The sequence below is a fragment of the Daphnia carinata genome, chromosome 1, assembly GCF_022539665.2.
Source record: "Daphnia carinata strain CSIRO-1 chromosome 1, CSIRO_AGI_Dcar_HiC_V3, whole genome shotgun sequence".
Taxonomy (NCBI): Eukaryota; Metazoa; Arthropoda; class Branchiopoda; order Diplostraca; family Daphniidae; genus Daphnia; species Daphnia carinata.
In genome coordinates, this window is record NC_081331.1 from 13,922,936 (window position 1) to 13,934,441 (window position 11,506).

General features: G+C 41.7%; 2 protein-coding genes across 4 annotated transcripts; one reads left to right on the top strand and one right to left on the bottom strand.

Annotated features, from left to right (window-relative positions):
- Positions 1-3,019: 3,019 nt before the first annotated feature.
- LOC130691548 (uncharacterized) lies at positions 3,020-6,229 on the top strand. Of its 3 annotated transcripts, none has more exons than XM_057514496.2 (6): positions 3,020-3,148; positions 3,207-3,329; positions 3,410-3,505; positions 4,113-4,316; positions 4,794-4,953; positions 5,049-6,229. In XM_057514496.2, the coding sequence occupies exons 1-6, from the start codon at positions 3,134-3,136 to the stop codon at positions 6,116-6,118; spliced, it is 1,668 nt and encodes a 555-aa protein (XP_057370479.1). In that variant the 5' UTR covers positions 3,020-3,133; the 3' UTR covers positions 6,119-6,229. The 3 variants fall into 3 exon arrangements, with proteins under 3 accessions (XP_057370479.1, XP_057370480.1, XP_057370481.1); XM_057514497.2 differs by having other exon boundaries at positions 5,055-6,229; XM_057514498.2 differs by lacking the exon at positions 3,410-3,505.
- Positions 6,230-6,401: 172 nt separating this feature from the next.
- LOC130691555 (uncharacterized) lies at positions 6,402-7,465 on the bottom strand. Its single transcript, XM_057514506.2, has 3 exons — positions 7,448-7,465; positions 7,184-7,356; positions 6,402-7,065 (listed from the first exon to the last, which is right to left on the bottom strand). The coding sequence occupies exons 1-3, from the start codon at positions 7,448-7,450 to the stop codon at positions 6,429-6,431; spliced, it is 813 nt and encodes a 270-aa protein (XP_057370489.1). The 5' UTR covers positions 7,451-7,465; the 3' UTR covers positions 6,402-6,428.
- Between the last annotated feature and the right edge of the window lie 4,041 nt (positions 7,466-11,506).

Genomic DNA, 11,506 nt, shown 5'->3' on the forward strand with positions numbered 1-11,506 from the left:
TTCGGACGTGTGCATATCTTTGGGCGTTGGCCATCATCAAGCCCCTGAGGGTTCTGCAAGTACTATTCACCTTCACCTGTCCCGCATCTGCTTTTATCTCTTTCCTTTTCAAACTGGCTTTTCAGATCTCCGAAAACGGTTCGCTCGTCCAAACAAAGATGGAAGCGATGCAATTCGGTTTCATTTCATCCTTCGGACTGGACGTGACAATAGACTTGATGTGGTACTTTGTTTCGACCTCTAGCCCTAAAGCCACTGTTCAACACTGCCTTTAAACAGTTTTCGTGGGAGAAAGAGATTTCAATTTCCAGTTCGTGTGTTTGAATTCGAAACAAAGAGCATTAGAACAATTGCTGTCGCAAAAGGAATGACCGATGTTTGTTATTCCGCCTTTTGGCTAAGATACGCTGATAAACAGATCGTTTCTTTGAATGTCAATAACGAAGCGCAGTCAATAAACAAAAATTGGCCCGAAGCGTACAGGTGAAAAGTACACCTGAACGAAGGGGGATGAATGTTCAAGGTTAATTTCGATGCCCAAACTCCCATTTTTCTTTTTGGTAGTCGTAGGATTAAGGCCGTTACGCAAGTCGGGGGATGGACGTCAAAGCGAAAGGAATTTGATGAAAGAAAAACGAAAAAAAAGAAACGGGAACGTCTGCAAATGCAATAGAGCCAAAAAATGAGAAAAGGGAGGCAAAAAAAAAAAAAAAAACAATTAGCAAACAAAAAAGCGCCGCTTCTACCATCAACATTTCATCCTGCAGCTGAAATATTGCAACACTTTAAGTCATTCGTTCAATCCAGGCTGTATAGTTGTTCTTTTAAATCATTCAATGGAACGAGACGAAACCGCCTGTCTGGCTTTAAGCATTTGCATATTGGGAGAACTTTGTTACACTTATCCTGCCGTATACGGGTGCAGCATCCGTGAGTATCGCAACGTTTGAATTCTGTAACGCATCCATCAGTTTCTTCAGAAAATACACACCCAGAATAATACGACCCTCTATTGAGGTTTTCCCCGTTTTACAAGTTGGCAAAACTCAGCAAGCGCAGCGTGCGGTCTACTTTGTCTCGAACATCAGTTACCAAAATAATCCATCAGCAAAACGCAATCCCCTGTGAAACAAGAAGTCAAAAATCAAAATTCTTCTGTAATCGTGGACAACTGTCCGTGACAGTAAAACGCAGTTACATTTAAACTTGTAACTGATGCACGTTAATGAAGAAGTACAATGAATCCCAATAGTTTTTGACGAATAATTGCAAGCGATTTGGCTGGACTTTTGCTTACAAGGTCATTGACATTGCAACATGGCAGTCTATGCCATTTTTCCTACACCGTGATCTTCGATCCAGCCCCTCTATTTCAGCTGCGTGTATCCCGGAGCGTGTAATTATTATATGCTCAATCATGATTCTATTTGTTCAGATGTCCATGTTATAGTTGAGTGAGTTAACTTGGCTGTATGTACGAATGCTAACCTTAGTGCAACGAAGGCAACTGGAATGCGCATAAATATATAATTTATTGTTTCACGATTGCTGACGCTGACTGAAAAGGTAAAAATCAAGATATACTTTGCTAATGGACAAACGTCAGCGTATATACTGTAATTAGTTGTCGATGAATAGCAGTGCCCAAATGTAGAAGACGAAATGTTGTCACGGATCCTGTTTCAACTCCCGCAGCAAAGGTCACTGGCTGAATCCCGTTTCGTTATTTCAACATGCTTGTTTTGGATGACACTTGGTTGGGATAAATTCATAGAAAACCCACTAAGGTGTAGGGGAGGTGAGTGAACATCACAAGCATCAGTCTAACAGCCAACAGTTTTCTTTAAACCCGATGAAACATGTATATTAACCAAAAGCCGAACTGATTTTTGTGGCTAACTCGCCATCAAAAACACTTGCCTTGCCTAATCATGTGTTAAACCACGATGGTATTAAGAAATACAGGCGTTAGTAAATAATAAGGGAAGTCAAACTATTCCTGTAAAAACGTGAAATGAACCCAAGGCGTCTTGTGCCGATGACCGGGAGTGATCGCGTCAACGGGAGGAAACGCATAAAATTGGTTTGAACTTACCAATGAACTCAATCGTGGCCGTTAGTTTTGTTCTTATATGTGCGTCTTCACGGCCTTGAAAAAAAATAAAATAAAATCAAAGGCGGGCAGGTGAGATTGTAGATCTAATTACGCAGCCGGAGAGAGAGGGTAAGTTTAAGATTATAAACGTCCGTTTCTTTCTTATTTATTGATTACCTTTCTTTTCTTTTCAATTTTGCCTTTTTCGCAGGGTTTAATAGTTTTTTTTTAACTCTTTTAAATTATCTATTAAACGACGCATAATGAGCGCTCTCTGCATAAAAAGTCGGAACGAGAAAAATAGAAATTTACAGTTGGTGTAATAACCGGGGCACCGTCATCAACTGCACCTTGTTGTGTTCTTAAAAGAGCGTCGGTTTCTCACGCCACAATGGACGATCTTGAACGCAGATAGCTTGTTGGTTCGAACTCGTAATCGTCATAATCGAAACCTGCCTTTTTATTTTATTTGGTCATGATATTCTGCCCATGTTTGATCATGAAATCCGCTGTTTGCTAGCGCAACGGGTTATTCCACACCGTTTTAAGTTTACATTGTCCAATCACAGGCGGCGGTCAATGTCCTTCTTTTAAAACAACCACATATTTATCACACAACTTAGGTAAATTTTTTTTTCGCAGTTGTGATCTGTTTTCTCGTTGTTATTAAACACCTGCAAAATCGTCTATAAGCAAAAAGGAAATGAAAAACAAAATCATAAAAAAAAAAAAAAACAATTTTGAAAAGGAAAACCCTGGCGGCTAAAGAGGTAGTAAGGCGGTCTTTTGTTGGATGAACGCTCAGGTGAGTGAGAGAGAGAGAGAGAGAGAGAAAGAGGAGAAAAAGGGAGGAAAGAAAGGCAGGCGAAACTGGAAGAAAAAGTAAAAAGCCCTTGAACTTGAAGTAGAAGACCGTCAGTCGAGAAGAGTCTTCTACCCGGAGCTGTGCTTACAAGCCGCGTCGAGAGCATTTAACAAGGCTGCAACACCCACTCGAGTTGCTCATCATAACCTCTCGAGTGCGACAAGGAAGTCAACATGCAAATTTCTCAGGTAAGTCTCTTTTCACTAATATCTTATTCATTAACGTCACCCCAAAATTCAATTTCAGATCATTGTGGCTTTGGCCATGGGCTGTTTGGTGGCTGGTAGTCCCGTGCCCAGCGAAACTCCATCCGCCCGGAACGATCAAATTGCAGAAGCTCGCGAACATTTCGAATCTCCGATCCATCAGGTGAGTCCTTCATGAACTTTTACATTTCCCCATATTTTCTTAATCGTTAGTCTTCTGTTTTTCGTCTTTTTTTCATGCAGCTGGAAGCCGATGAAGCTATTCCAGCGGAAGAAGTCGCCAGTGACATTGCCAGCCAAGCAGAAATCTATGCCGACCGTAGTGCCTTATACAAATACGTGAGTCTCGCAGCTTCTTTTGATATGTTTTTCAGTTTCTACTCGGATAAAGATCTCGTTTTTTGAACGGCTCAAAAGCTGTTAATGCCGCATTGTGGCATGTCCCTTTTATTGTTTGAGCGAAAAAGACGAGGACTTTAACCTTTCTGACGGTTGACAGGTGCTGTACGTGTCAGTTAAGCCCCCCCACAAGACCTTGACTCTTTGAAGAGCTCGTTAAGAATGCTGTAGACTTGTTTTGGCGTTTCCTTTTGTTAACAACTGTCAGTTCGTCAAACGCGACAACGGTAAACGCTGCGGTTTGCGTGTCGGTTTCGACGCAGGTGGACATGACGCAAACGACAGCCGTTATCGTGTAACATGATCGTTACTTTTTCTTGCCAACGTACCGACAATTAAAGTTGATCAATACGGAAGTAGATTTCAAAAGACTTCATGTGATAGGCAGTGCACGAAAGACTAACGATGACGTAATCAGACAGTATGACCTGGTCCTTTTCTTTCCATTTCTTAATGAATCCAATTAAAGAAATCGAAAGAAAAAGATTTTCAAAACTATTCTTTGATCTGAAAATAATTAAACGTTTTCAATTTTCATTTCATTTAGGAAGATGAACCGGAAAGCAGCGTTCGCCAATATGGTATTGCCATTCCCGAGCTGAAACTGACGCAATTCCAGAGATCCGACGATGAGGGTCGTTACAGCTTCGGCTACGCTTATCCCGGACAAGTTCGTATGGAGTCCCGCAACGAAGATGGAGTCGTCACTGGATCTTATTATTACAACGACCCCAACGGCACTCCAAATCAGGTATTTGCATGAAACTGCCCACCGGCTCCCCTCCCTTTTTTAAACGTTCAAAACGAAGGAAAGGATTCATCAGCTGATATTTGCTATTTACCACGCCTTTTTTAACGCATGAAAAAAGAGGGGAATTCCAGTTGAACTTTTTTTCTTTTCTTCTCAATGAAACGGATGATAATGGGGGGAGGGGGGAAGATTGTAATCACTGCGGGATGTCGTTTACTTTTATTTTTCTACCTGTCTCTTCTGGCTGTGTGTACTGCCGGTCTATTTTAACCGCGGCTAATAGCGAAAATGCAATCACATCAAGGCGTTGCTGTGAGGATAATATCATCATGTACGTCCAACGCTGTAGGCCAAACGATTTTCACATGAGGGGTATTCACGAAGGTCTACGAGTTGCATAACCCGCTCATTTTCTATCATTTTTCATCGTATGGCTAATTGCGTGCGGAATAATATCCATTTTTCTTTTGATGTTAGGTTCAATACATGGCAGATGGTAGTGGATTCCGCGTTGCAGCCAATAATTTACCCGTCCATTTTCCCGGCCATCAACCCCAGGACACTCCCGAAGTGGAAGAAGCTAGACGAAAGCACCTCGAAGCTTTTGCCGCCATTGCTCAACAAAACAAAGCCCAAGGTAACAAAACAACAGAATTCCTGAGATACCCTTTTTTGTCATTTGTTATTGACCACCGTAAATTATATGCAACATTTTTTATTATGCGTGCCCAGTTACAGATAAGAAAGAGTCTACCGTCCAGAAAGTCGAAACTGTCGTTGAAGATGAGAGCCGTGACGCTGTTATTACAGACGCGTTAGAGACCGATGAAGTCAAGGCTACCGTTGAAAAATTGCAATCATTCACGCCGGCTAAGATCGAACAAAATGCCGTTGAATTAAATCCGTCCAATAGACAGCCGTCGATCAAACCATTGGATCCTGACGTCATTATCGACGATGAGAATCAAGCCATCATCACCGAACAGGACACAGACGCTAACGCGGGAATTTTCGAACTTGACGCCGAACCCATTCGATTGTTGGCCCAGCTTTATGCCAAACACGTCGAGGATGCTGAGCCTCCACAGCCGATCGAACGGCCGGCTGGATTCCATCCGCAGAACCTCAGACCGCCCAGCGGTTTCGATCTGTTCAGCCGTTTGGAAGGTGACGATCGCCAGGCGATTGAAATCACCAATCCTGAATTTGTGGATCTTCGTGCTTTCTTGCTGACCAATAGGATCCGCGCCAGCCAGATCCCTCAACTCCTTTCGCAAAAGGAGGAGAAACAGCAAGGCAAACCGTCCAAGTTTGACGACAATGCTGACCTCTTCAGTCCCGAAGAGGCCGATGAAATGATCTTTGATGACGAAGACGTTGTAGACGCCAACGATTTGTATAATTACTATTTCAATATCGCCAACGGTGGAGTAGGAGGGCCCGTCCTTGCTGTTAATCGCGAATCGCTAAGCAAATTGCCCGAATCTTTGCAATTGGCTTTGACCGGGATGGGAGCCATTGATGGCCATCACAACGCCCAATCGATGCCCAGCCAGCAAATCCAGCAGAAACAGCAGTTGCTCAACCAGCAGAGGTTCGCTAGCAATTACATCAACCAACGTCTGGGTTATAATTCGCCTTATTCATCGCTCTATTCTCCCTATTATTTTTATCGTCAAAACGCGCACATGAGTCCTTACAAGTATCATGCAAATCCTTACTCTTCTTATTACCGCTTGCCATTGGTCACGCCCTATGCGTCATACCCCTACACTAATTACAACCCGTATCATTCTTATTAACGAGCTTCAATCATGACGCCATTTTGATTGACATTGCATTTAATTATCACGTTCTGTTTGTGTCATGGGTTTTTTTTTTTATGAAAAAAGGGGGAGGATTGGTTTTTTGTTTTGTTTTATTCCAATCTTATTTTGAAAACGGAATATAAAATTTTGTATCCGACAAGTTATTCTTTAAATTAATTAATGATATTATTAAATCATTAAAAAAAACGGAATAAAATTTTACAACAAGACTACAATCGTTTGAATTTTTTTTTTTGTTCTATCTAAAATGATTGAAAGAATGTAACATAATTAAAGCAAATAATTAATTCAACGTGTATCGAATGCTGGCCGTTTGTTTGAAACGAGCGGGTTCTTTGTAAATGATGGCCGGCTCGCCAGGGAGCTGTTCGATGACGACACTGCTGCGATCCTCGGCTACCATTTCCGGAGACGGGCGGATGGGACGCGGAATCGATCGACTCTTGCGACTTGGCGGAAGATCGGGCACGTCGATCTTAGGGAAAACGAAACGGGCGCTGTTCACGTGATTGAATTCCTCTCCTACGGACAGCGTGAATCCTCCGGATCTGAAAAAATCGGCTGCATCCACCGAAACGGATTCCTTTTCATCATCAACGACGGGCAATTTAGGCAAAACTAAAAACGTTTCCAGCTTGTCTGCCGTGTCGCTAATGAGGAACGGTTCAGCGGACGGGCCGCCAGCGGGCGATTCGGTCGGTAACGAACCGCTGCCTTCCTCCGTGTTGGCTTCGGTCGTGGTCGGCGGGAACGTGACTGGAATAATTTCTTCGATAGCTGAAAAGCCGAGGTTGTCCACGTCTCCGTATTTGACTCGCACCGGATTGCCATCGGCCCTCATGTAGCCGTAATAGCCGGCCACTGTGCCATTAGCGAAGCGTCTCTCAGCTCGGAATTGGTTGTTCGTATCGTATCCAAATCTGTTTGGGTTTTCGGTGGACGTCCGTTGACGAACAATGGGAGGCAAAGAGCGAACGATAAGCGGCTAAAAATAATTGCGTGTTATGTACACAGCAAAGACGAAAGAAAACGCGTTACCGGAATGCGCTGCTGGGGAACAGCAAGGTCAGCTGATTGGGTCCGGCTACGTAAGTTATGACTGGCGGCTTCCTAATGGGCTGCGATTTGCATACGTCGCTCGACATCAGCACTACAAGCAGCGCTATACAGACGGCGACAGCTGATGTCGGAGAACGTTCACGACGATAAGCCTGTAGCGCATTTTTCGTTCCAAAACGTCCAAAACACAATATGCAAATGTAAAGAAACATTCCAATAGATTCGTTCAAATGTTGAACTTACCATTGTTGTATAGCTACGTGATTGAGTTAAAACAAATATGATTCTATGCTCTTAGAGACGGAAATAAAAATTCAAAGACGCAGATTTGCCCGTTAGATTATTGTTTCGTATAGAAACGAATTTTGGCTAACCACTTTGAGTTTGTTTTTACGATGTTTGGCAATCCGGGAACGTGTCGCGGACTGTGACGATCGACTTAAAAAAAAAAAAAAAAAAAAAAAACAACAACAACAACAACAAAAGAATAAGATGCACGTAACACTATAGAACGATTTCTTGAGAACATTAGTCAGGCGACACAGTCAAATAAAATGATGAGCGTTTTATTTCACCTGCTGCTGGTTGGGCTGTCGCCTTTTTTGGCCTTTTTTCGACACTCTCGCCAAATAAAAAATCAACAAATATCCACCTGTGCTGGGATTGAAGGGGAGGCAAAGACAACGATGATGTCGAGAACCACAGAAGCGCTGATCCCACGGATGGACTGCCAACTTGTGACTAAAAGGAAAAAGAAAAAGGGCAGACAGAACAACATAAAAAAAAAAAAAAGAAAAAAAAGTCAATTCTATTTGACGTGCCAGGTGAGGGGAGGGCAGTGCTTCTAGCCGATCGTACCTGTTTGAAGAGTGCGGAGACTGTAACGAAAAGAATAAAAAAAAAAGGTGGAAATGATTCCCTCAAGCCAATGTCCTGTTGACCTTGCAGAGTTGAATGCGTTTCTGGGTTCCCTCCAAACAAGGAATACAACAACAACAACGAAAAAAAAAAAAAACACATACAGAGAAGACAAGACAGCCAACAAGAAGAAGAAGACATCTTCCGACACTGGAAGGCCCTCAGGCGGCTTGGCCATCAAAAGAAAACCGTTCAAAAAAAAATGTATATACATTCTGTCAGGCTGTATAGCGGCAATTGGCCAACAAAAAAAAAAATGTCCCCGTTTGTAGATTGGCTCATTTTACCTTTGGAACAAAAAAAAAAAAAAACAGAAGGATTGGATGTGAAAGAGAACATACTGTACATGGCATTGACCCCGTTCTCTCTCTAGAGGCAAACTGATTTACCTAGAAATCTTCTCTGATTAAAGGTGCAGATGATGTTAGGAAAAAGTCCCATTTGAGATTCACACACACACAAACCACTTTACTTTTTAATAATGTCAGGTGTTTGAAAGATATACGTGTGGAGAAAACTCATTTTCTTGCAATCAGTTTTGTTTAATGAAACGCAGAAATTTACAGCATCGCATCTCCTATGCAAAAAAAAAAATTGAGCGGTATACTACTCTCTCTCTCTCTCTCTCTATGATCTTTGCCTTCTTTGGCTGACGATCATTTACACGTTTAAGTATAAGCTATACACATCCACATTTCGTCTTCCTTTTTCGTATTACGAAATTGGAATTATCCCATTTTTTTGTTGTTGTTTTGGAACGGACTTTCAAACGGCCGTTTCAAAAGACGATGTTAATAACTAGACACAAGAGACCGAAACATTTTGGCATCGGTAAAAACAGAGTTCGATCAATGCCCGGCATAGTTGAAAATCCTTTTCGTCGTCGTAGGATTTAGGCATTTTTTGTTTTTTGTTTTTTTTTGCACGGCACCACACACACATTGGGAAATAAATTGGAATACGTCGGGAAAAAGAAAGTAATGAACGTAAGATTAGCTGCGGTTAGACAGAGCTCGTCCATCGTAGCATTAAGTCGTTCAATTTTTTTAGTTGAACGACTGCCAGAAAGCCGAGATGAAAAAAAAACAAAAAAGAAAACATCATTCGCCAGATAGAAAAAGATTAGTTAAGTTTCACGGATAAGGACCTTGCTGCACCTGGCAGGTGACATCGTCACACGGATGCGCAGAGAAAGGGGCGAGACAGAGAGAAATGGCACTTGAATTATTTCTTTAACCATTACAGCCGGCCATATAATATATATCGTATGATGTATACACGCATCCGCGTGCAACTTGATTTGTTTCATTTGTCACGCAGGTCGGCGCATAGGACGTGACTATTTCAACCGGGCAAAACGTTTTAAATACCGCAGAGGTTGGAAGTCACACTAATAAACAGCCGGGCCAAGGGGAAAGTGCAACAACTTTCGAAAATAATCCATTGTTTATCTTTCCTCCCCCCCCCCCCCCTTTTTTTTTCCTTTTTTCACAGTTTTAAATGAGGTACTTAATCCTCTTTGGCGTGTGGGAATGACAGCATCATTCAGGTTTAATCCATCTTTCGATCCGGCATCGCCTTTGATGATGGCCGTCAGCTGCACAACATCCACACAATCGTCCTGATGAAGATGGTAGTGGACATAATTCCATCATCATCCGACACGCTAAGTCGCTGTGACTATAAAAAAAAAAAAAAAAAAAAAAAATCAAATAAAATGCTGCGGTAGCTTGAAATCCATTTGACATCATCAATTAGGGAAACGACGTTCCTTTTTCTTCCAGAAAAGAAAAAGAAAAAAATTAAAAATTACGGACTTTGTGTTTCTATACGGTATAATCAAGACATTAGCTGATTCTCGGAATCTTTCGTCCGTTGAAACAAGTGCGAAACAGCGCATCAGTTGTAGATTCGTGAATGTTCGTATTTGAGCTAAAGTCGTGTTTGCTATTTTTTTTTCGTTTTTCTTTTGTTTAATTTCCGGGCTACGATGAATTCACGATTGCTGATGAGTGTGTTGGAAAGCCAAGAAAGTGAGAGTCGTGAGCCATTTCGCCTAGCCGATGAAAACCTCGACTAATTCTCATCTTTCTATCGAGTTTTTTAATGCATATCATTAGCTTTCAACTTGTTGATGGCGTGCTGCTAATTTTTTCACTACAAGTCTAACGATTTGGGGGGGCACGTTTCTTTTTTTTTTTTTTTTTTGTTTCTATTTGATCCATCTTCGTGATGAGCAAGGGGGTGGCATTTATCGACAAGGTTAAAACAATAAAATAAAAAATAAAAAAAACGCGCTGGAAGATGAAGAGAAATTGAATTAAGAAGATGAAGATATCCTCCGAATTTCCGTTTAGTGTGAACTGTTTGATTGAGGCCGTTTCGATAGGATAGGTGCAGAGAAGTACAACTGAACGCGTGAGTGAGGAATCACGATTCTCCCAAAAGAAGTAGGGAGATGATTGTTGGCCTTTGGGCGATATAATTCTCACATTTCCTACTACAAGACGTGCCTACATGAGTGATCCATCTAACATTTTTTTTTTTTTTTCTTTTTTATTTCTTTTTTTCCCATGCGCTTTATTATCGTTTCCATATTCCAATGTCCGTGTGAGATGTTGACTATGCGCAACATACCATTTCCGGCCAACGATGCTGAAACACACCGTCACGCAATGAGAAATGAATACAAAGATGAGAGGAGAAAAAGGAAAAAAAAAAAAAAAGAATAGCAAATCCACGCATCTGAGAAACGGTGAACGTAAATGTCGGAGCGCACAGCACGGTGCATATCGAATAAAGGATTCCTGCTTCGTATAAAATTACATCATAAAAAAAAAAAAGGAATGAAATGTCGTGAAAAAGGTGACACAGAATGCCAAAGAGGTCCACGAACTCAGGAAAGAAGAAAGTGGTGAAAGACAATCATAAAAAAACAAACAAAAAACAGACAGACAACTGGATAAGTCAATTCTGTTGTTTTGCAATTTTTTTTTTTTTTTTCAAACAATAAAATCATATCCAGTCATCACAATTGATTCGGTAGGAACTATAACGACTCTCACTCGGCCGACACGGATGGCCGAAGAAAAAGGGATGGTAGATGTGTCGGATGAATGAGCAACGAGTGAAAGGCGGTCGAAGAGGACGTTGTTTCTCCCGATATTTAGGACGATATAGAAGAAAGAGAGAGCATCATCTCAATGCTGAATACCTTAAATAAAAAAAAACAAAAAAACAAGAGAACGGACAGGCAAAAGGAGCAGCAGTCCGTCAGAATGCGCTCGTCCTAAATAAAACATTTCTTATTCCGATGGTCTCACTCCTTCAGTCTGCGTAGGTGGCCAGCAATATCTCTACTCGCTGTCACGCAGACGAGCGGGC